Source organism: Muntiacus reevesi, chromosome 1 (assembly GCF_963930625.1).
Source record: "Muntiacus reevesi chromosome 1, mMunRee1.1, whole genome shotgun sequence".
Taxonomy (NCBI): domain Eukaryota; kingdom Metazoa; phylum Chordata; class Mammalia; order Artiodactyla; family Cervidae; genus Muntiacus; species Muntiacus reevesi.
This window is the reverse complement of record NC_089249.1, coordinates 159,814,097-159,840,584: the sequence shown is the minus strand read 5'-3', so window position 1 is coordinate 159,840,584 and position 26,488 is coordinate 159,814,097. Positions and strand designations below refer to the sequence as shown.

The following is a 26,488-nucleotide window of genomic DNA, read 5'->3' as shown; positions in this document are numbered from 1 at the left end:
GATACAAGGGTGAATACCAAAATAAGTAGCGAAATGAAGAGGATGTGATTACCTTTATGGAAAAGCCCATGAGAAGAGGGGGGCAGGGCACTAATATTTTTAGGAACAAACTCTGAGCTAGAAATACAAAGTATTTTTTTGAAAGACTTTAAAACTATCTTCCTTTCATTCCTTCTTTTATCACCTCAGTAAAATGTCAACATCCTCATTGTTAGGGTTCCTTGACCTCAGTTCTGATTATTTTTTTCTCCACTTCACTCAACCATTTTGTCATACTCTATTCCTTGGCAATACCAATAATTGCACTATCTCTAACGTCTCATTTTAAAATATACTATTAATTCAAAAAACATACACATATTGAATTCCTAATGTGACCAGGTGTATTGCTTTCCTACTTTCATTAGATACCTTTCTCTGAAAGAAGAGAGGTGAGCAAGATGCCAACCCTACCCACCAGGAGCTCACAATCCAGTGGGGAAGGGAGTCATGTAACCAAAATTGAAGTACTGTATGGTAAGTACTGTAATGTGGGTACCTACAGTGTTCTGGGTTAGACCTTGTTTTACTACAGAAAGAAGTCAAACATGAAAACTACTAAAGTCAGGTAATGAGAGGTAGCAAAGGTTCTGGATTCCACATGGTGCCCACATGTATTATGCAATGTGAAAATTTAATATGCTCTTAAGTATTTTTTTTTACAGCAAAGTTTTCATAAAATTTCTTTTGAAGTTAATAGTCCTCATTCTTTTTTCAAATTAATTTTTATTGGAGTGCAGTAGTTTTACAATGTTATATAATTTCTGCTATATAGCAAAGTGAATCAGCTATATATATACATATATCCTCTTTTTTGGATTTCCTTTGAAAGTCTGTATTCTTTTCACTATGCCACCGTAACCCTCCAATAAAATAAAATAACCCTTCCTCTGGGATAACTTGCTTGGGATAGAGGCCTAGCAATGTCAGTAAACTTAAGGCTTGGTGGGAACTTACAGATGTAAATAAAGTGAACGCCAAGCAGCCAATGTTATGATCCCTCTGGTCTACAATCACTGAATCTCATCCACTCACACCTAGGCTCATATAAACATGTGTGTCTATATTAAAGGAGTAAGAAGCTTGTTACAAATGTTTATGAAGAGCTTACCTTTGTCTGTTATTCATTAACAAATATTGAAGATCTTCTCTGGGCCTCTCTGAGAGGTCCAGATATCATTCTTATTCCACAATCTAGTGAAGGGAGATGATGCTATAACAGATAGTTTAAATTCTCTCTATGATTACAGAAAAATGGCAGCTAATCCAGTCTTAGAAACAGAAAGCTAGGGAAAGCTTGTTGGAGAGGATGATACCTAAGGTAAGAGATGAAAAAAGGTTGGGTAGCTACAGGCTACTTCAAATGAACTCTGGTCATGATGACAGAATGCTTACTGACTTCCCACAGATTGTACACATGGGTCCATTTCACTCGTCAGGCTATGGTTACCTTATGATTCAGAGCAGGATAGGTGGTTCTACCAAGAGTTTCCAAAAACCTAAGCCATGTGGGCTACTTGTCACCCAAGGTAATGAGAGCTTATGATGACAGCCTGGGCTTTCTACCATAATCCTAATTATCACAGTTCCCACCTACCCTATAGCCCTCATCCCATGAAAGTTTTCCAGTAGAAGGAAAGCAACTCAAAGGAATCAAGCTCACACAGAACTTGCAAGTTTTTTCTAGCTTCTGAATGTGGTACAAAGCTGCAAAATGCTATCTTATAGACCAGAGTTCCAACAAGGATAAGATGAAAACATTTCAAGCTTGTGAATACATATACTAGATCACTACAGTCAAAAGAAAAACTCCATTGAGATTTCCCAGAGGAGGGGTGGGGAATGGGAAAAAATGTTCAAAAATTCTCTCAATTAACTTTTTAACTTATTTCTGTCATAACTCCTGGGCTTTTCACTATGCTACCAGCAGGTTCAGCAAAGGCATATTCGGGAATATACTGAGGCCCTCCCAGGCAACCTCAGCCCACCAAAGCAGTCATAAGAAGGCAAGTTGCCACTTAAAAGTCTTCAGGCAAGTTGGGGCCAAGTTCTCAGATGTTACCCTGACCAAATTGTACTCATTCTTTTCAAGAAGATAAAAATCTGCCAAAAACAAATCCCTGGGCAAAATGAATGGTTCCAGGAAAGAATGACAGAGATTTATAATTTGATAAAGACATCAAACACTCAACTGAAAACAACTTGCACTTAGCTTTTTGAACATCTAAAAATAGTACATACGCTCAATCTTTCTAATAAGCTGTCTCTCCAATGGGGATTTCATCAGCACAGTTTGTTCTTTGTTGTAGCATGCTAGGTGTTTCATAAGACATATAACAATAGTTCTTTTTCGACATCAAAGGACTTAAATAACTAAACCTCTAACTAGAGTGTTGGTATTATTATCCCTATTTTCTTGGTTGTGAAACTGAGGCAGAGGGTAAATGAGGCTTGCCTGAGGCCACAGAAAGATTCCTGTCTAGATTAAATAGAAAATTATCAGCTCCACAATTTCTAAATTAAAGGAAGCCATGAGACCTGCAGTGTAAGTGCTTTAACCACAGGTTACAGAACTCCACTGTGGATTTAGTCTGCTAAGGCCTCTCAAATATACTTCACTAACCTATTCTCAAAACACGTACCTAAGGGATGGTAGCACTGTATCTAAAGCACAAAAATGGCACCAAGGCCTAACTGCTTCAGACAGTCAGAGGAGCAGCTAATGTAAGCTGGGCTCAGGTCCAAGGACTCAGCCAGCTGCGCTTTATGTGCTGATGAGACTGCATCCTGACTTCCCGCACAAGAGACAGTGCTCCTCCTGCGAAGAACAGCCAGGCTTCTTGCTCATATGGCTCTACACAGGATAGAAAACTTCCCTACAACACTGGGTCTCCCTCCACTTTAGAAAGATATCAAGGAGCAAAAGCAGCACTCTTGGAAGACAACATAGTTCCTTGAGTCCTGGTAGGAGATCTGCTAATTTTTAATGTTTTACATAAAAATATTTAAGAGCTCTACAGTAAATTGCATACTTTAAAAGAGTTCTACATATAAAAATAACTACCAACCACACAAAAAGAAGAGGAAAACAGAATTCTGAAAAATACCAGACCACTGAACTTGTTCTAAAGCAGACTTTTGGACTACATGATAAAGTAAAAAAAGCATGGGCATCTGAAATGCACAAATGCATCTCAAAATCCAGGACTGGATTCTAGCTCTGGCTCAGCACCTAAGCAGGTATGGGATTTGGAGCAGGTTATTTAAGCTCTCTGAGTATGAGGTTTCTCAACTGCAGAACAGAGTAATACCATCTACCTATCAAGGTGGCTGTAGGGATCAGAAACACAGGCCAGAGACACACAGTAAATATGAAAGATTTCCCTTGCAATCTTCAGAGAAAATGTTCTAGGTAACTCCACAGAAAATGAAACTTAAATATTGGCCTGATATTTAGCCAATAAAGTAACTCCCTACTTTAGAGTAGTCTTTAAGAACAGAAGTAAATTAATTAATTTCTCAAACTGTACTCATTTATAAAGCTTTAGCCAATTTAATTATCCCTAAAAGTGCTCAACTGGCTGCAGAGAGATCTTGTATGAATAATCAGCTATTAATACAAAGCAGGTTGCTGTTGCTTCTCACTTTCATCTGCTTTTCTGTTCTCTTCCAAATTGTTCAACTTAAAAAAAATGATCAAATTAACCTTAAATGGATATAATTCAGGCTGCCATACAGAAAGAGTGAAAAAACTGGCTTAAAACTCAACATTCAAAAAAATAAGATCATGACATTCAATCCCATCACTTCATGGCAAACAGAAGGGGGAAAACTGGAAACAGTGACATTTTATCTTTTTGGGCTCCAAAATTAATATGGACAGTAACTGCAGCCATGAAATTTTGATCCTTGGAAGAAAAGCTATGACAAATCTAGACAGCATATTTAAAAAGCAGAGACATCACCTTGTCAACAAAGGTCTGTATTGTCAAAGCTATGGTTTTTCCAGTAGTCATGTACAGATGTGACAGTTGGACCATCAACAAGGGACAAGAACACCAAAGAATTGATGCTTCTGAATTGTGGTGCAGTCCCTTGAACTGCAAGATCAAACCAGTCAATCCCAAAGGAAATCAACCCTGAATATTCATTGTAAAGACTGATACTGAAGCTGAAGCTCCAATACTTTGGCCATCTGATGCAAAGAGCGTCAGATGGAAAAGACCATGATGCTGGGAAAGATTGAAGGCAGGAGGAGAAGGGGGAGACAGAGGATGAGATGATTGTATAGCATGACTGACTCAATGGACATGAGTATGAGCAAACTCTGAGATATAGTGAAGGACAGGGAAGTCTGGTGCTGTAGTTGATGGGTCACAAGAATCAGACATGACTTAGTGACTGAACAACAACCCAGAAAGAAAAAAGAATATCAATTAAGTTATTTAGTTGATATATTTTATTTTTTTAGTACATCCCCAAAAAACATACACTTGAGTATAAGTTTTAAAGGTATGTATGCTCAACACTGGGTAAGGCCTTCGGATCACACAACCTGAAGGTAAAAATATCCCCTCATATCTCGGCTTTGTAGAAATTCTTCAAGAAAATCTACCAACATTTTCATGTTTTTTTCTGGAGCTATTCTAGCTCCTTCATACTAGTAACATCTACCTTTCCTCATCTCCACAACATCACATATTCCTATTCTTCCTACAAGAATCAATTAGAAAGCGTCAATAAGCAGAGCTAAGTAGTTTCCTCTAGAGGGCGCATAGTACTCTAACTCTGTGCTCAGTTGCCCAGTTGTGTCTGATTGTTTGGGAACCCAGGGACTGTAGCCTGTCAGGCTTCTCTGTCCACAGGATCTCCTTGGAAGGAACACTGGACTGAGTTGCTGTCCTCCTCCAGGGGGTCTTCCAGGCCAAGGGATCAAACTTGTCTCCTGCATCTCCTGCACTGGCAGGCAGAATTCTTTACCACTGAGCCACCTGGGAATCCCACCATGTTCCTAACCCACTCCACTACTGCACTCTCAAATAAAAATTCAACGTCCAAGGAGATAAGTGCCATTTGACTGTACCCAGCAGACATGATCCTATTAATCCCTCAATTACTCAATGTACTTACTTACCTAGACTTTGGCACCTAATATACAGTCTTTCTTTCCACCTGAAGTGAGGAAAGTTATTAAACCTCTATGAGCCCTACTTTCCTCACCTTTAAAATGGGAACAAAGATTCAGCTTATATATACATGTATATATACACACATATATATAAAATATTCTTAAGATTTATATATAAATGATATTCTTAAGATGTATTTATATATAAATTCAGTTCATACACACACACACACACACACACACACACACATATTCTTAAGATTCTTTTCCATTACAGGTTATTACAAGATCTTGAAAAAAATGTAAAAACAAAAAATATGATTCAGGAAAAGTACATTTAGCTATAAGGGGTCTTTTGTGATTCCATATGAATTTTAGGATTTTTTTTCAATTTCTGTAAACAATGTTACTGGATCTTTGACAGTGATGGCATTGAATCTGTAGGCTGCTTTGGTTAGTGTGGACACTTTAACAATATTAATTTTTCTAATTCATAAATATGGGATATCTTTGCAAAAAAATAACAAAAGAAAAAATGGAGATAAAGACAATATACTTCAGAGTGCAGCTGGAGGATTAAATTAAATAATGCATATTAAGTGTATAGCATGGAGGCTTCTGGTGTTGGAAATCTCATGGACTAGGAACCCAAAAACTGTTACAAATACCTAAAAATTATGGATAAGGCACTAACAAAAAATTGCTCCAAATGTATTCAAACTTTTAAGAATAGGAAAATACCAAGTGCCACAACTGAAGAAGGAAATGAAACTACGCTGAAAATTCTGCTGCTATTGCCGAGTTGCTAAGTTGTGTCCAACTCTTTTGAGACCCCAGGGACTGTGGCCTGCCAGGCTCCACTGTCCATGGGATTTCCTAGGCAAGAATACTGAAGTGGGCTGCCATTCCCTTCACCAGGGATGTTCCTGATCCAGGGATCAAACCCGCGTCTCCTGCAATGGCAGGCAGGTTCTTTACCACTGAGCCACCAGTTATACTGGGCCAAAAGATGTAGCTTGAAGTTGGTATGAAAGCATGAAAGCTGGAAGTCTGAACTGAGATTCTGCATAAATGGGACCTCAGTGAAAGGGTAAATTTGGGAGAGAGAAAATCTACCTATAGCACAGGGAGACATCAAGGACATTTGTCTGTTTGGTCCTGGGACCAAAAATTCTGAGAGAATATTATTTCTAACCTAGAATTCTATGTAAAGATAAGTTACCATTCAAGAGTAAGGATGGAATAAACATTTTTAAACATGCACTTCTCAAAATATTTACCTTCCATGCTCTCTATAAAAAGCCAATTAAGGACTAGGTTCCTCTGAAATGGGAGAGTAAACCAAGAAAGAATAAAATGTGAGATCTAGGAACCAGAGTATCCAACACAGGAGAGAAAAGGGAATTCACAGAATGAGAGTGAAAAGAAGTCCCAGGATGACAGATCTGCAGCGGGCTAGAGCAATGAGTAGAAATTTCAAGAGAGAAGAGAGAATAGATGGCTTCAGGAGGACAGTCTCAAAAGAAAAAAGAAAACGATGGGCAGAATACCTAAAGTGTTTAAACATATTGACATCTTTTCATTCCTTTTAAAGGATCTGAGGGAATTAGTGATAGAAACAAAAAACTAAGCAACTTTTAAAAGGAAGGCAATTAATAACTCTAAGAAAAACAAATCATTGTATTAAAAAAAGGAACTTGGAACAGTTGACAGAACTTTTGGAAGAGTTGATAGAACTTTTCTTCTTTATCTTGATATATATTTCAATATATATCTATATCTTCCATATCTATATCTTTATCAAATCTCAGTATACAACACACACACTACTATATATAAGATAGATAACCAACATGGACCTATGGTGTAGCACGGGGAACTCTACTCAATATTCTATGATAACCTATATGGGGCAGGGGGGAGTCTGAAGGGGAATGGATATATGTATGTGTGTAATTGGGTCACTTATTTGTATGCCTGAAGCTAACACAACATTGTGGATCAACTATACTCTAACAAAATTAAAAAAAAAAAACTTGGTATATCAAAAAAGGTAATTTTATGTATGTAATTTATACTTCCATAAACCTGATTTAAAAAAAAAAATAAAACTGTACTTTTAAAATGGGTGTATTTTATTGTATACAAATTATAACTCAATAAAGTTGATTTTTTAAAAAGGGAAATATAGGGACTTCCCTGGCGGTTTAGTGGCTAAGAGTTGGTGATCCCAGTGTAGGGGACCTGAGTTTGATCCCTGGTCAGGGAACTAGATCCCACATGCTACAACTAAATGTCCTGTATGCTGCAACTAAGACCCAAAGCAGCCATATAAATAAATATTTAAAAAAAAAAAAAAAAAAAAAGGGAAATGCAACACTAGCCCACTATATGACTCAGCTGTAAATAACTAAGTCGCTTCAGTCGTGTCCGACCCTGTGCGACCCCATAGACGGCAGACCACCAGGCTCCCCCGTCCCTGGGATTCTCCAGGCAAGAACACTGGAGCAGGTTGCCACTTTCTTCTCCACAACTGTAAATTTGATGCTACTATAGAGGGAGATTAGGAAAGGGGGAGCTTATGTACATGGAGAAGGGCAGACAAGGTACTAAATGAGTCAAATCCTTACTTTCCATAGTGGAATTACAATAGATAACATCTAAAACTTAAAGAAAACAGTAGTATAAATATGGTACTTAGAAATATTGAGGGCATTATCAGAAGGAAAAAAAGAAGAGCTGAAAACAGTTGCTTCTGAAGAGTAAGAATAACAAATAAGGAAGGACAGTGCAGGAGACCCTTCTTCTTTACCTTAAGTCTTGTAACTATCTGACTCTTTACATTATATATATATGTATATTATTTGCTTATACAATATACATACTAATAAAAAGAGAGCATGAAAACACAATCTAGGAACAAACCTAAAAAAAGATAAATAAGATTTTTATGAAGAAAATTATCCCAATAAAGATATTGGGATATATTTTAAAAGATTAAAATAAATGGAGAAATTCTAAGTGAATTAGAGCCTGAAATGTAAGAAGCAAGATTAAACTTTTATATGAAAATTTTTAAAAATCTCTTTTAAGATGTTAAAATAGGGAATAATTTCTAAAGCAAAAACTAGAAATCACAAACCATAAAAGTAAAACTGTAAAATCAATTTCAATAAAATTTAAAAGCTTCTATTTCTCCTAGAGCCCAGATTGTAGTCCGTAGCATGTTCCACAAAAAGAAACCATCTGGGCTGTTTTTTTAACCCCTTTATTAAGACTGACATCATAATCAAAATCAAGGGTTTTAAAAGAAATATCTGATTTCATTTCTGAATATAAAACAATATGAAGTAAACACATGAAGTATTATTGTCAAAAAAAGTTGACACTGAATCTAATTAAAATTTAGACCCAAACTCCAGTTTACAAGAAAATACTGAAAAAGAAAAGGAAGTTAGTCAATGTTCACTGCAGCATATATACAACTGCCAAGATATGTAAACAACCTGTGTCCACAGACAAATGAATGGATAAAGAAAATGTGGTATATGCATACAATGGAATATTATTCAGCCATTAAAAATGGTGAAATCTTGGCATTTGCAACAACATGGATGGAACTTAAAGGCATATGCTAACTGAAATAAGTCAAACAGAGAAAGACAAACACCATATAATCTCACCTATACATGGAATCTAAAAACAAATAAACAACAAAGCCAAGTTCATAGTTACAAATGAGAGACTAGTAGTTGCCAGAGGTCAGCAGTGAGAGGTAAGCAAAATAGGCAAAGGGAGCCAAAAGGTACAAACTTCTAGTTATAAAATAAGTTAGTCACGGAGATGCAATGTACAACTTGGTGACTATAATTAATGATACTGTACTGTCCCAGGTGGCGCTAGTGGTAAAGAACCTGCCTGACAAAGCACGAGACATAAGAGATGCGGTTTCAATCCCTGGGTCAGGAAGAGCCCTTGGAAGAGGGCATGGCAACCCACTCCAGTATTCTTGCCTGGAGAATTCCGTGGACAGAGGAGCCTGGAGGGCTATGGTCCATAGGAGTGCAAAAAGTCAGATACAACTGAGCACACCCACAAAGGAAGGGAAAGGACATGTACGTATCTGAATTTTTTCTTCTTTAGTGTATAGGGAGGTTGAAAATATTAATACATCTGTTTGCAGTCATCAGAAATAGTAGGACAAAGTTTGTTCAGACATAGGTAAGACTGAATCCTTCGTCAGTCTGATAAATATGAAACAGTACTATGAAGAAAATATAAAATCCAAGTACTTTTATATTATCTGCACCAGTTATAAAAATGGAGCTCACTCACCCAGGGCCTGGGAGAATGAATGAGCCAATAATCTCTTTTGCTAAGTCAGAGAAAGAGGTTTGAGCAGCTGAAATAAAAAGTGATAAGCCAATAAATCAGTGAAATTGTATGATGAAATAAGGCAAAATGAAATAGAAAAGAATGCCAGAAGGATAAAACCAAATGAAATATCTTCAAAAAATATAACAGAGCAGATATGATGTCCACCTCCAATAGTGAAAGTGAAAGTGGAGTTTCTCAGTTGTGTCTGACTCTTTGCGACCCCGTGGACTGTAGCCCACCAAGCTCCTCTATCCATGGGATTCTCCAGGCAAGAATACTGGAGTGGATTGCCATTTCCTCCTCCAGAGGATCTTCCCCACCCAGGGATCGAACCCAGGTCTCCCGCATTGCAGGCAGACGCTTTAACCTCTGAGCCACCAGGGAAGACAAAGCATATACATTTAGCAAATGCAATGCAAATGAAAAAGATGGTAAATTAAAATGGTAAAATACATTTTAACCAAAGAAGCCAAATAAGCTAATATACTATTGTGGTCTTTCTTTGAGAAAAGCAGAAACCACTGGGATAACCTCACAGTAAAATTTGAGGAACTCAATCTGTAGGAAGTGGGTAAAAATAAAAGAACCAAAAGCTAATAAACTCAAAACTCAAAGGTAATGTTCTTATCTTACCTAAAATCTTATTGAAAAAGAATCAATGTTTAAGAAGTCGCCTTTTAGGCTTCCCTGGTGGCTCAGATGGTAAAGCGTCTGCCTGGAATGCGGGAGACCCAGGTTAGATCCCTGGGTCAGAAAGATCCCCTGGAGAAGGAAATGACAACCAACTCCAGTACTCTTGCCTGGAAAACTCCATGGACGTAGGAGCCTGGTAGGCTACAGGCCATGGGGTTGTTTGCAAAGAGTCAGAAACGACTGAGCGACTTCACTTTCTCACTTCTTTCTTGTGGGCAAAAGGGAAGAGAAATAAATCAGCTCAAAGAAGCACTGTTTTTAAACCACAGCACAGCTGGAGGTGTTACTTTCTCCCTTAAGGGGTTACTTGTCCTCCCTTAGCAAACAACTGCCTCCTCAGGCTGTCTCAACTCTTCAACTGTTTATATGTATTTCCATTGCGCTTCCTACAAGTTCACATTGATCCCAATCAGACAGTTCTGAATTTTGGCTCAGGTTTGACTCTGTTCTTAATGGTTATTCGGGAGGCTACTTATGTTCCTCCACAGGTCAGTTTTGTTGCCTTCTACTCCAGGTCAGAATGCAAGCTGACGTGACGAAGCCAGGATTTCAGGAGTCACTGGTACAAGAGAAACTAAGCAGAGACAGCAAAGAGAGCAAAGACCTGCTAGTCAAAGTCACAGCTTAAGAAAGCTCAGAGGTAGGATTATAGGTAAAGGAAGCTGTGTAAATGATGTGGAAACAGGAGTAAGGAAGGAAAAGAAATGAGACCGTGTGGAATGAGTTAAAGAGGATTCTGCTCTCAGGGATAAGGAGGAGCCCTAAAATAAGAAGTGCTCAAAACCATAAGAAGAGGTAGTGGCTTGGGAATAAAATGTCCTTTTGGCAGTTACTTTACTCTTTACCTCATGCCCTCTCCTATTTATTAATAGTTGCCCCTATTATTTCTCAAGCCTCTAAGGGTTATAGAAACTCATTTGCATGGAACTCCCAGGATCTCCAGTTCCAGGCTAGGGCAAAAATAACATTTCTAAGATTTATAGATTAGGGAGTAGAGAGTCTAGTTTATACCTCCATACTAAACTTATAGACAGTAACTAAAAGAGCTCCTGGGAAGACCACCAAACACCCTAAGCTTCTTGGTAAACCTGGCATATAATCCTGTGAAAGAACACAGTTCTCTTCTCATTACCCTAGTGAAATCCTCCATTTCTTCCCTAAATAAGAAACTGTACTCAAGAAAGCCACACACCCAACGCAATAGTATTAGAGATCTCCTCTCTGATCAGAAGCACCAAAATCTACTTGTATGAAAGCACGGAAAGACAAAGGAAGGCCAAAAAGTAAAAAGAAATGTCTATATACATTGAACTTCTGGAAGCTCTGGCCAGGGAAATAAGACAATAAAAAGAAATGAAAGGCATTAAGATTAAAAAGGAAGATGTAATACTGTTTTTATCTGCAAGCAACATGCTGTATATAGACAATCCTAAAGAATCTACAATTTAAGAAAGTCATGGGGTACAAAGCTAATACATAAAAACCAGCTGTATGGCTATATACAAGTAATAAACAATTAGAAAACAGAATGAAAAGTACTAGTTACAATATTATCAAACTGATGAAACAGGAATAAAATTACTGAAAGATGCTCAAAACCTCTATACTGAAAATTATTTAAAAAAACACTACAGAGAGAAATTATAGGCAATCTAATAAGTAGATGTCCAAGGATTGGAAGATTAAATATTAAGATGTCAATTCTCTCCAAAATGACCAAAAGATTCACTGCAATGCCAATCAAAATACCAGAAAGCATTTTTCTGGCTAAAAACTGGCAAACTATTTCTAAAATTTATGTGGAAATGCAAAGGACTTAGAATAATCAAGGCAATCTTAAGGAAAAGGAACAAAGCAGGCAGATTTATAGTATCTGATTTCAAGACCAACTTTATAAAGTTAAGATAATCAAGACTTTATTAAATGTAGTACAGAAGCAGACACAAGACAAACAGACCAATGGAACAAAGAAGAGAGAACAGAAATAGCACACAGCTGAAAATTAGTCAGCTGATTTTCAAATAAGGCACCAGTGCAATTCAATGGGGAAAGGAAAGTCTTTTTAACAAATGATGCAGGAACAACTGAATATTCATACAGAAAAAAGTAAACCTTTATTCCTATAACATTTTTAGATGTAAACATAAAAGAATATCTTTTTAAGCTTAGGGTAAGCTAAGATTTCTTAGGACACAAAAAACACCAACCACAGGGGACTTGGCTGGCAGTTCAGTGGCTAAGACTCCATGCTTCCACTGCAGGGGGCACAGATTCAATTCCTGTTTGGGGAACTAAGATCCAGCATGCCTCGTGGTATGGCAAAAAAAAAAAAAAAAAAAAGTACTAACCATGAAAGAAAAAATTGGTAATTTGGATTTCATCAACATTTAAGACTTTTGGCCATCCAAGTCACCATTAAGAATATAAAAAGGCAAGCCAGAGACTGGCAGAAAATATTCACAACACATATCTGACAAAAGACTTCTATCTATAATATACAAAGAATTTATATAATCTATAATAAAAAGGCAAACAACTGAAAAAAAGGCAAATGTCTTGAATAGACATTCCATGAAGATACACTAATGGTCAATAATCACATGAAAATGTGATCAGCATCACTATTATCAGGGACATGCAAATTAAAACCACAATGAGATAGTGTTACATAACACCCACTAGAATGGTTAAAGTTAAAAAGATTGACAGTACCAAGTGTTGATGAAGATGTGAAGCAAATGCAATTCTTATACATTGCTGACAGAAGTATAAAATGTACAACCATTTAGATAACTATCTGGCATTTCTCAATACAGTAAATCCTACAAACTATAATGTATTTTTTTCAAACTATAATATTTTTACAAAAAGATCTGCAGAACAATGTTCATAACAGCTTCATTCATAATATCTAAAATTTTGAAACAATGCAAATGACCATCAACAGAAAAATGGGTAAATAGTGGTATTCTTATTCAATGGAATACTACTCAGCAATAAATAAGAACAAGCTAGTTATACCAGCAATAATATGAATTTGAAAAATAGTATGTTGAACAAAAGAAACCAAAATAAAATTATATGATTTCATTTCTATGTAGTTCATGAACAAGCAAAATTAACATATGGTGACAGAAATCAGAATAGCAGCTGACTTTAAAGGTGGGGGATTAACTAAAATGAAGCACAAAGGAACTGTGAGAGGTGATGGAAATGTTCTAGATTTGGATAATGATAACCTAGTGGCTCAGATGATAAAGAATCCACCTGCAATGTGGGAGACCTGGGTTTGATCCCTAGGTTGGGAAGATCCCCTGGAGGAGGGCATGGCAACCCACTCCAGTATTCCTGCCTGGCGAATCCCCATGGACAGAGGAGCCTGGCGGACTACAGTCCCACGGGATCACAAAGATTTGTACACATTGAGCGACTGAGCACAGCACAATCTGAGTGTATATAATTGTCAAAACTCATCAAACCATATACTTAGTATCTGTGTATTTTACTGTGTATAAATGTAAAATACATTTATACACAGTAAATGGGCACTGTGTATACAGCTATCCTGGTGGCTCAGTGGTAAAAGAATCTGCCTGCCAATGCAGGAGATTCAAGAGATGAGGGTTTGATTCCTGGGTCGGGAAGATCCCCTGGAGTAGGAAATGGCAACCCTCTCCTGCATTCTTGTCTGGACAAGAATAAAAAACGCTATAATCCACAGGGTTGCAAAGAGTTGGACTCAACTGAGCATGCACGCAAAGGAAGGGAAAGGCCATGTAAATATCTGCATTAATTTCTTGCTATTTGGTGCATAGATAGGCAGAAAATATTAATATATCTGTTTGCAATAACCAGAAATAGTAGAAATTTTGCTCCCCAACTCAAATAAGATGGCAACATTATCAGAATGAATTTTTTCCAAAGGACATCAATTTTAGAATAGTCAACAGTGGATCTTTCTCAGTTTATGTGCCACAGACCATGCGGGAGATTGCATCCTCACATCCATAGGCTTGCTATATAATTTTTTTTTTTAGTTTTTATTTACTTGCTATATAATTTTTAAAATAATTTTATTACTTATTTATTTTTGGCTGTGCTGGGTCTTCATTGCTACACGGTGTTTTCTCTAGTTGCAGCAAGCTGGGGCTACTCTCTAGTTGAGGTACACAGGCTTCTCACTGTGGTGACTTCTCTTGCTGTGGAGCACGGGCTCTAGTGCGTGGGGGCTTCAGTAGCTGCGACATGTGGGCTCGGGAGCTCTGGTTCCCAGACTCTAAAGCACAGGCTCAACAGGTGTGGCACCTGGGCTTAGTTACCCTGAGGCATGTGGGATCTTCCCAGATCAGAGATCAAACCTGTGTTTCCTGCATTGGAAGGCGGATTCTTTACCACTGAGCCACCAGGGAAGCCCACTCATGTTAGTTGCTTAATCAAAGGAGACTAAACTTTCAAATACTATCACGTGAGGGAGCTGAAATTTTTGAAAGTTTCTTCTTATTTCTTTCCACTCAATCTCTCATCTGCAGAGACAGCTGGTGGTCTGACTTCTATTACTATACATGAAAATGAAAGTGAAAGTCGCTCAGTCATGTCCAGCTCTTTGCCACCCCATGGACTATACAGTCCGTGAAATTTCCAGACCAGAATACTGGAGTGGGTAGCCTTTCCCTTCTCCAGGGGATCTTCCCAAACCAAGGATCAAACCCAGGTCTCCCACACTGCAGGCGGATTCTTTACCAGCTGAGACACCAGGGAAGCCCCTACTATACATAAGTTTTGTTTATTCATGAACTTTATATAAATGGAATCTTTTGAAGTACATTAGAAATGTACCTTTTTTATAAAGATGTATTATGACTGAAAAATACTGGCAATTAGTGACTGTGACAACTGAGTGTCTAAATCTTTACTAGTAACCAAACTAAGCAGCAGATGAAACATGGGCAGCAAAGTATGGGGTACTAGAATATATTTTTTAAAACACATTATAAACTGCAATGCATTGGGAAAATATAAGATGATATTCATTTTCAACAAATAAAAAAAATCAATAAACAGCTTTTCACCTTAAGTTTCTGATATATGTGGCGAAGAGAATCTGCAGTTCCCATGTCAGCTTCATCGGGAATACACACAATATCTAGCTTCATTTTCATCTTGTTGAAGTCTGCACACAAAGCCTTTTGGACATCCTTGGTTGTAATTACAATGACTTCTATAGCATAAAAAAAAAGGAAGGAAAAGTGCAAAAACTCTCATTCATTTAGACAATAGTTACACTACTTCAGTTAGATTTGGTTTGTTTCTAGATTTAGCAATGACAGCTAATATTATTGAGATTTTGCAACACACTTTACATGCATCTTCTCAATTAATTCTTACAACAAATTATTAAAAATTTGTAAAAACTCCTCAATTTTACAAATGAGGAAACTTGGACTAACAGATATGAAGTGACTTTGTTCAGGGTACATAAAACCAGTAAGCAAGAGATCTAAGATAAAACATGTTAATATATTACACACCACTTCTTCCTGACATAAAGAATGCAAAAGAGCACTTATTAAACCATATACCAATGAGATTCTATTCTATTCTATTCTAGTTTTAACTTTTGGTCGCACCAAGCTGCATGTGGGATCTTAGTTCCCCTGACCAGGGATTGAACCTGTGCCCCCTGCATCGGAGGCATGGAGTCTTAACTACTGGACCACCAGGGAAATCCTGGGATCACATTTTAAAACTTCATTCACTACAAAGAAAGAGCTATCACCACTTCCCATCAGACGGCTATTAGTGTTTCACTGATGATCATAATGAATCCAGTAACAGACAATTTCCACGTAATCGATGCCTTCACCTTATCCATACAGTCATCAATTAACAAAAACTTGGGGTTCTGTCATGGATCTTTGGCAGGGTAATGTAATCCACTGCAATATAACATGTGTTGCAGATATCTGAAGATTAGATTTTAGCATCTCTAAAGAGTAACAATTTCTATATGTGTTTCTTGATAGTGCTCAATTACCTCTCCCTTTCACTATAATCATTCTTTTTCACTTTCTTTTCTTTCTTCCTTTCTTTTTCATATCATTTAACTTTCCCTCCTTCCTTCTTCCTTTTCCCACTTAGCTTTCTTTTAGTCATTAACTCACTCAGTCAACCAACAAATACAATTGTATTTAATACCTAAAGGCCAAACAGGCACTGAGAATTCAGAAATGAACTAAACATGGCTCCTATTTTTAAGAAACATAACATGAACTTTTAGACATGAAAATGGTTAAGGAAGGCTTCATGGAAAGGATGGCTTTTGAGGCAGGCCATGATGAACTCAAGTCCAGTGTGGTATATACCATATATAAAATGCTGATGTTACAGAGGTGAATTAGACACAGTACCTGCTCTCAGGAGGATTAGTCTAACATGCCACTAACTACAGCATAAAGCAGACCTTAAAAGGTACTGGGATAGAAAAACGAAGTTTGATAAAAACACAGAGGACAGGGTGACTGACACTGTTTGGGATTTCAAGAAGGTGACATTTCCATAGGGTGGAGAGATTTTAGGTCGAGTGAAGGGAGTGAACTATAAACATAGGTCAGTCAGTCTCATAATTGGACCAGTCAGTTCAGTTCAGGCACTCAGTCATGTCTGACTCTTTTTACTCCATGGACTGCAGCACACCAGGCTTCCCTGTCCATCACCATCTCATGGAGCTTGCTCAAACTCATGTCCATCGAGTCGGTGATGCCATTCAGCCATCTCATCCTCTGTCGTCCCCTTTTCTTCCTGCCGTCAATCTTCCCCAGCATCAGGGTCTTTTCCAATGAGTCAGTTCTTCACATCAGGAGGCCAAAGTGTTGGAGCTTCAGCTTCAGCATCAGTCCTTCCAATGAATATTCAGGACTGATTTCCTTTAGGATTGACTGGTTTGATCTCTTTGCAGTCCAAGGGACTCTCAAGAGTCTTCACCAACACCACAGTTCAAAAGCATCAATTCTTCTGCACTCAGCCTTCTTTACAGTCCAACTCTCACATCCATACATGACTACTGGGAAAACCATACCTTTGACCAGACAGCCTTTGTCAGTAAAGTAATGTCTCTGCTTTTTAATATGCTGTCTAGGTTTGTCACAGCTTTTCTTCCAAGGAGCAAGAGTCTTTGGATTTCATGGCTGCAGTCACTATCTACAGTGGTTTTGGAGCCCAAGAAAATAAAGTCTGTCACTGTTTCCATTGTTTCCCCATCTACTTGCCATGAAGTGACCAGATGCCAAGATCTTCGTTTTTGAATGCTGAGTTTTAAGCCAGCTTTTTCACTCTCCTCTTTCACTTTCATTAAGAGGCTCTTTAGTTTCTCTTCACTTTCTGCCATAAGGGTGGTGTCACCCGCATATCTGAGGTTATTGCTACTTTTCCCAGCAATCTTGATTCCAGCTTGTGCTTCATCCAGCCCTGCATTTCGCATGATGTACTCTGTATAGAAGTTAAATAAGCAGGACGACAATATACAGCCTTGACATACTCCTTCCCCAATTTTGAACCAGTCCATTGTTCCACGTCCAGTTCTAACTGTTGCTTCTTGACCTGAATACAGATTTCTTGGAGGCAGGTAAGGTGGTCTGATATTCCCATCTCTTTAAGAATTTTCCAGTTTGTTGTGATCCATACTGTCAAAGGGTTTAGCATAGTCAATGAAGCAGAAGTAGATGTCTTTCTGGAACTCTCTTGCTTTTTCGATGATCCAGCGGATGTCGGCAATTTGATCTCTGGTGCTTCTGCCTTTTCTGAATCCAGTTTGAACATCTGGAAGTTCATGGTTCATGTACTGTTGAAGCCTAGCTTGGAGAATTTTGAGTATTACCTTGCTACCATGTGAAATGAGCGCAACTGTGCGGTAGTTTAAGCATTCTTTGGCATTGCCTTTCTTTGGGATTGGAATGAAAACTGACCTTTTCCAGTCCTGTGGCTACTGCTGAGTTTTTCAAATTTGCTGGCATATTGAGTGCAGCACTTTCACAGCATCATCTTTTAGGATTTGAAATAGCTCACCTGGAATTCCATCATCTCCACTAGCTTTGTTTGTCGTGATGTTTCCTACGGCCCACTTGACTTCACACTCTAGGATATTTGTCTCTAGGTGACTGATTACATCATATGGTTATCTGGGTCATTAAGATCTTTTTTTGTATAGTTCTGTGTATTTTTGCTACTTCTCCTTAGTATCTTCTGCTTCTTTTAGGTCCATACCATTTCTGTCCTTAATTGTGCCCATCTTTGCACAAAATTTTCCCTTGGTATCTCTTCATTTTCTTGAAGAGATCTCTAGTCTTTCCCATTCTATTCTTTCCTCTATTTATTTGCATTGATCACTTAGAAAGGCTTTCTTATCTCCTTGCTATTCATTATGGAGAGACTAATGCTAAGCAGGGCTATGAACTTCCTAAAATAATGAACAATGTGAACAGAATGAACAAACAGTTTATAGATCAACTCCAGAATATCATGTTTAGGAGTCATTCTCCAAATTCTGAGTTAGCCTCATTCAGAAGGAATTTTCTATATAATAGGCATTTAATATACCTCAAAAGACTATCCCCAAATATAACTAAAGATACATAGCAAGAGGGGGAAAAAAGTGATAGATAACAAAGCCATAAGAACTTATTAAAGGAAAGTAGTATATTTAAAAGTGTATTAAGATGTGTCATTCACCTGTGATATTGAGTTCTAAAAATAAAATCTTTTCTAAAACACATCTCAATGTCAGTATCATACAGACCACTGTAAAGAACTGTTCATGGATCTGTCTCAAGAAAGTATGACTGGAATAAACACTGGATCATAAGCCTAAGGCCCAGGATCTGCACCACCTTCATTTGGTATTCTAATCTGCTATATCTAACTAAAGGACACCTCAAACTCATCGTGGCCAAAGCCAAACTCACTGTCTTCGCTCAAATCTGTTTATTGTCTTACATTTCCTCTCCTATCACTGACATCACCATCCACTTAGTTACTTACCTAAGTAGAAAGTAGAGGGAACTCGTCCCTTTCTTTCTACTATCCCTCCCCATGAATCAACAACTTTCCCAAATCATCCTTCTTCTCCATCCTTAGCACTAATGCCTTAGTTCAGGCCCTCTTTGTTGTTAGCATGAACTTTTATATCAATCTCTTAACTCATCTCCTTGCTTACAGTCTTGACCCTCTCACACTAATTCTTCATACAGCGCTCAAAGCAATTTTTTAAAAAATCTGTATTTCAAATTTATTACCATAAAGTTGTTCACATTTGCTTATTATCTTTTTTTGTTTGTTTGCCTGTTTTGGCTGCGGTGCATGGCTACAGGATCTCAATTCCCCACCAGGGACTGAACCTGGGCCACGGCAGTGAAAGCGCAGAATCATAACCACTAGGCCACCAAGGAACTCTCTTGCTTATTAACTTTTAATGTCTGTAGGATTTGTGGTGATGTTCCCTCTTTCATTCCTATTATTAGTAATTTGTATCTTCTCCCCTTTTTTTGATCAGTCTAACTAAAGATTTAACAATTTTATTGATTTTTTTTTTAAAGAATCATCTCTTGGTTTTACTAATTTTCTCTAATGTTTTTGGGTTCTATTTCACTTACTTCTACTCTTATCATTTTTATCTCCTTTCTACTTATTTGAGTTTCATTTGCTTCTCTTTTTCCAGTTTGTCAAAGTAGAACCTTGAATGATAATTTGAGACATTTCTTTTCTAATAGAGAACTTAATGTTATAAAATTTTCTCTAAACATTGTATTTTAGCTACATCCCTCAAATTTGAAAACATCGAATTTTCATTTTCAGTAAGTTAAAAACATTTTCTAATTCCCCTTGTGGTCAGGTGGCCAAAAAGCACAAGAAAAGATGCTCGACATCACTAATTATTAGAGAAATGCAAATGAAAACTACAATAAGCTATCACCTTGCACTGGTCAGAATGGTCATCACCCAAAAAAATCTAAAAACAATAAATGCTAGAGAGCGTGTGGAGGAAAGAAAACCCTCCTACACTGTTGGTGGGAATGTAAACTGGTACAGCCACCATGGAGAACAGTATGGAGGTTCCTTAAAAAACTCAAAATTGAAACTACCACATGACCCAGCAATCCCACTCCTAGGCATATACCCAGAGAAAACCATAATTTAAAAAGATACCAAAAAAAAAAAAAAATACACGCACCCTGATGTTCACTGCAGCACTATTTACAATAGCCAGGACATGGAAGCAACCTAAATGTCCATCAACAGAAGAATGGATAAAGAAGAGGTCGTATACATACTTGGTGGAATATTACTCACTCATAAAAAAGAACAAAATAATGCCATCTGTAGCAACATGGATGGACCTAGAGACTGTCATACTGAGTCATGTAAGTCAGACACAGAAAGATAAACATCATATGATATTGCTTATATGTGGAATCTAAAAAAAAAGGGTCCAAATGAAGTTTGTATAGAAGCAAAGCCACAAATGTAGAAAACAAACTTATGGCTACCAGGGAACAAGGGGGAGAAGGGATAAATTGGGAGTTTGGGACTGACGTAGAAACACTACTATATAAAATAGGTAACTAATAAGCACCTACTGTATAGCACAGGGAACTCTACTCAATACTCTGTAATGGCCTATATGGGAAAAGAGTCTAAAGAAAGAGTGGATATATGTGTATGTATAACTGATTCACTTTCCTGTACACCTGAAACTAATACAATACTGTAAATCAACTATACTCTAATAAAATTGTTTTTTAAATTTCCTTTGTGGTTTCTTTGGGTTATGTACAAATATGTGGCTTGATTTTCAAATACTTAGGGATTCTCTTGATACCTCTATGTTATTGACTTCTAAAGTAACTCTACAGTGGTTAGAGAATATATTTTGTATTATTTTAATCTTCAAAGATTTATTGAGACCTGTTTTATTTAAAAAAATATGGTCTATCTTGGTAAAAGTTCTTAGCATTTGAAAAGAATTGTGCATTCTGCTTTACTAGGTGACATGTTCTATAAATGTCAATTAGGTAAAATTGTAAAAAATCCTAAGGAATCCACAAAAGGCTGCCAGAATTAATAATAAGTGTATTTAGCAAAGTTGTAGGATACAGGGCAGCATAAAAAAGCTATGTTTTCATGTACCAGCAACAAATTTTCTGGAAATTGGAATAGCTACAATTTATGATAACACAAAAATATCAACTACCTACAAATAAATATAATATGTGTAAGTCCTATATACTGAAAACTATAAAGTAGTTGTGTAAGTTGAGAGAAATTACAAAAGGCTTAAATAAAAGGAGAGATATACCATGCTCCTCAATCAGAAGACTCAATACTGTTAAGATGTGAATTCTCTTCCTACTGATCTACGGATTCAATTCAGTCTTAATCAAAATTCTAGCAACTATTTTTGTAGAAATTGATAAGCTGATTCTGAAATTTATATAAAGATACAAAGGACTTACAGTAGCGAAAACATGAATTTAACCATCTTAAACTTCAGTTTAGTAAGCCTTTCAGGACTTCCTTGTGCTTCCACTGCAGAGGGCATGGGTTTGATCCCTGATTAGGGAACTAGGATCCTACATGCCTTGTGGCACAGCCAAAAAAATAGGCTCTTCACTGATTTCCCACTGCTTTCAAGGAAAAAAAAAATCTAAATTCCTCAACATGGAATACAAGGCCCTTCATAGAATAATGCCTGTTATTTCTCTCATTACATTTATTCCCTCTTACGCTTGATGTTGCTGTTGTTGTTTAGTCACTAAGTCATGTCCGACTCTTTGTCAACCCCATGGACTAGAGCCCACCAGGCTCCTCTGTCCATGGGATTTCCCAGGCAAGAATACTGGAGTAGGTTGCCATTTCCTTCTCCAAGGGATCTTCCCGACTAAGGGATCAAACCTGCATCTCCTGCATTGCCAAGCGGATTCTTTACCACTGAGCCACCAGGGAATACACACTGATATTACAGCCACATAAAATGAAAAGTAGTTATTAAAAAAAAAAAGTAGTTGCGAGAATATGTGCTGATCATGACTCTATCTCTGCAAAATTTACTACTTCTGTATGGAATACTTCCTCCACACTGGCCAGAATGTCACTCTATTTTTCAAGAGTCAATTCGAGGGTCAGCTACTCTGTAAAGTCTTCTCTGAATATCTCAGGTTCAAACAGTAACTTCCTTATATTAATAACAAGCACTTATAATGTGCCTCTGTTATAAAATTTATCACACTGCACAATGATAATTTGTTTACATGTGTGTCTCTTCACTAGACTTTAAGGTTCTAGAAATCAGGGCCTGAGTTAACCTTCTCAATTCCATACTCCAGTGTTTAATATACTACCTAGCACATACAGGTTCTCAGGAAATATTATGAGGCATGTGGTCATTCTCATATTACGTTCTGATATCCTTCCTTCCAGGGTTATCTTGGATCACTGTGGAGACCAGCTCTAAAACAGAAACACTTAGCACTATCTTCTCAACCTTTTTCACACAGCAACAGAGCACTTCAAAGTTTCTAATTTAACGAGGCCAGTCTCCAGCCAACGCTGAGTCCTAGTCTTCTTTCATTCACTCCTCTCATCCTCATAAAGCTGACAAATTACTGGGATAAAGAACCCTAAAAGTTTTGTGAGTATATCTCATTGCCATAACTCACCTTCAAATCCAACACGCTCAAGCAGGTTCAGTGGGTACCACACTAAAGGTCTGTTGCCCACTGGAAGCAGAGGTTTGGGAATACTGGAAGTCAGGTCTGTCATTCGCGATCCCCCTCCAACTGCCATCACAACTGCTTGAAATTCCATTTTTAAAAACTGTAATCACAGAGAAAACCAAGAGAAAAATGTAATAAAATCATTGCACACACAGTATTAATCTTATTTTTATTTAGGTTATTGATATTCACTTATGACAAACATGTCACTTCCAACTCCAATAGCCAGAATAAGAAAGACTCCTTAGCCACAGTATAAACATCACATTTATCCTATTCTCTTACTGATACATACTCTCATTTCCAGCCTGGGGTTATGGTCTAGAGGGGGGAAATGAATAAAACAAAAATCTGGCTCTTGCTCTTGAGTTGTTGACAATTAAGTGAAGACAAATGCAGTAAATTACAATACAACATCATTAATGCCATGACAGGGATATAGCTAAGGTGCAGTAAGCATATATAGTGACAGTAACACCTAAGTCTTCCTAGAAAAGACAGGGAAGGTTTTATAGGAAAGTAATGCTTGAGCTGACTCTTAAGGGAGTAAGAATTTACCAAGTTGGCTTCTGATATATGAGTTTGTATTCCCTGAAAAAAAATTTAAACTTCTGACTAGAATTAACAGCACAAATACAAGCACACTAGATCTCTGAAAAGTATGAAATGACTTAAGATGCTTCTATTAATTCAACCACGGGCTCCCATTTTTTCAATACCCCCAACTTGAAATATAACACTATAAACCCAAATGTAGGCTTGTATCTTAACCTAGGTTTACAGAGCCCAATTACAGAAAAAACCAAGTTAATTTCTTTTTTTCAGATTCAAGGTGATAAATGAAACTGTTTGACATTCAAAAAAATCTCTTTACAGCTGCTACCACAGAAGACAGGCACATTAAAAGCTCACAAATCCTTATTGATTTAAAATAAAAGTACTCTTTTACTTACAACAAATGATATAACGTTTTAAAAATAAAGTGAAATTCAATGCTCTGGAAACAAAAATGTATTTAACACCAAATGGGTAAATCATGTTGCTCCTTTATCATAATTTTGATCAGTCCTGGGCTCCTCACATCAGTATCTAAACTGCAACACACACACACCCCACACACCCAAGCACAAAGTAAAGGCTCTTACACAACGGCCACAACGTAAAGATATGGTACTTTCAATTCCACCAGGCACTGCCTCAGATTGGAATTTAACTTCAATCTGGCATTATATAAACCTCATAACATCTAATGTTATTATGAAAAGTATTAACACTGGATCCTTAAGAGTTAAAAGACCTGAGCTTGAGTTCTGGTTCTGTCACTTACAGGTGAGGTAACCAGGGGCCTGACATTTAAAACTCAGAGTCCTCAGTTTCTAGAAAAGAGCCTGGTGGTTAAGTTCACAGGCCCTTTAACCAGACTGCCTGGATTTTAATTCTAGCTCTACCATGAATTAGCTGTATGATCCAGGGCAAGCTACATACCTTTCCCAAGCCTCCATTTTCTTAATTTTCTAAGGTGAAGATAATTAGTTTCTACTTCACAGAGTTGTTATAAATACTAAATAAGTTAACCCATGTAAAGCACACAAAACAATGACACACAAAACAAAAGTATTATATAAGTTTTTGATAATAGGCCATGGAAACTTTCTGTGCCAGCTGAACCATGCTGTTGCATAATTCTAGTCCCTGTATCTCTATTCTTGCTTCCTTAGTTGCCTTTCTCCTGTGTCCAGTATGTAATCACCAATTAAACATTAAAGACTCAGTTGAAGAATCACCTTGTGTATAAAGACATTCGTATCCCTTCCCACCCTCCCAGAGAAGTAACTCTTTTCTCCTTAAAGGCTTCCATTCTACTATGTACAGATCATCTCTACCTTTCAGGCTTCACTGCCCATTTATTTTAATTTTTATTATTTCTTGGCTGCCGCAAGTGTGGCATGTGGGCTCTTACTCCCCAACCCCCCGCCCCCCACGGGATGGAACCCGCTGCCCCTGCGTTGGAAATGTGGAGTCTCAACTACTGTACTGCCAGAGAAGTCCATCTGCCTGTTTATTTAAATGCCTGTTTCCTGGGAGTTCCTTGACTGTCATCGTTGTATCCCCAGTACCTGACATAATTCCTGTCAGACGCCAGGCACTCAGTCAGCAGTTGTGACATGAGTATCTGAGAACCTCACAACCCAGAGTAAGCGTCAAGCTCAAACATGTGCAGAAGGGACTTCAGAACCCAAGTCACTAGGATCTGACGTTCCTGCTCTCAGTGAGGCTCTGGGTGATAATCATGAACATAACTGATACCAGGCAGCCTGACAAATGTCTCAATGTCACTGCCGCGACTCTGAGTGATGGGAATCAAGGCAAGAACTCGCTAGCCACTCAGGCTTTAGAGAGGGTGTTCATGGCATCTTCAACCTGCCTCCGATACAGTCCTCCCTGCCTTTTCCCTTTGTAAACCGATAAAAACCCCGAATCACAACTGATCTCTCAGCCAGACTTGATTGTACTGCTCTTTGTATTTGTATCTTGCACCTAAAACAACCAAAAACAGAATAAAAGAACGAGGGACTTTTAAATGGAAAGGATCAGGCACTGTGCTCAGGGCGTCTGGTGCTCACTCGCTATGACTTCCAGCAGATCCTCCCCTCCCTGAAACTCAATTTCCTCAACTTTTGCACAAGGTGGCTGGCTCGGGCCACTTGGCTCCGCGGCCAGGTCCGGCAGGCACTCGAGCTGGCGACTCCGGCTCTGCACCCCTGCAACCCCCTCGGGCCCCTCCTCTGCCAGGTTTGAGGAGCCCGCCTCCCTCCGGTGAAGTGAGGCTCGGCGGCCTCCACCGCGCGGCTCCCCCCGCCAGCCCGCTCGTGCGCGGCCTGGCAGCGCAGAAGCCGCAGCTTTACCTCAAGTCCCCGCGCGCCGCCACGGTTCCCAGCGCTCCCCGCGCTCCTCACGCCGCCGCCGACTGACAGCCAAAAGGCGCAGGCGCACGATGGCCGGGCAGATCGATGGGACGCGCTTGGCAGGCCCGCAGAGAAGAAAACGAGCACCGAATAATAGATGACGGCGGAGAAGGGCAAGGCGGGGAGGAAGGGAGGAGTAGGGGAGGCGGGGTCGCCGGAGCCTTTTCATTCATTCACAAATTACAAACGCCCACTGAGCGTCCCTCACGCTGCAGGGGAACTAGTCACAGTCTCTTCCTTCAGGCAATTCTCCTCTAGGGCCTGGTCCCAACTGCCACTCTGCGGAAGGACAGCTCATTGGGAGCTGCGGTTGAGGGCTGACCAGTGATTTCACCAAGGATTGCCAAGGTTTTCTGTGTCCAGTGAGGTCTAATGTGGCCACTCAACGTTGGCTTTCTGAACCAGATTATTATGGTATGGAAAACATCCACCTTTAGCCATCAAAAGTTGGTCGGGAGTGTGGGATTCGGGAAGATCTCATTGTAATTGTGGGGAAAATCCCCTGGAGGAGGGCATAGTAA

The 26,488-nt window shown here is 38.4% G+C and overlaps 1 protein-coding gene across 1 annotated transcript in view; it reads right to left on the bottom strand.

Moving 5' to 3' along the window:
- Nucleotides 1–25,971, bottom strand: part of EIF2B3 (eukaryotic translation initiation factor 2B subunit gamma) — a 108,915-nt gene extending 82,944 nt beyond the window's left edge. Inside the window, exons 1-3 of the mRNA XM_065914239.1 lie at nucleotides 25,908–25,971; nucleotides 22,945–23,101; nucleotides 15,307–15,455 (exon numbers count right to left, since the gene is read on the bottom strand). Of these exons, the coding sequence (XP_065770311.1) occupies nucleotides 15,307–15,455; nucleotides 22,945–23,092 (297 nt within the window). The 5' untranslated portion in view covers nucleotides 23,093–23,101; nucleotides 25,908–25,971. The remainder of the gene's footprint in view (nucleotides 1–15,306; nucleotides 15,456–22,944; nucleotides 23,102–25,907) is intronic.
- Nucleotides 25,972–26,488: the final 517 nt, after the last annotated feature.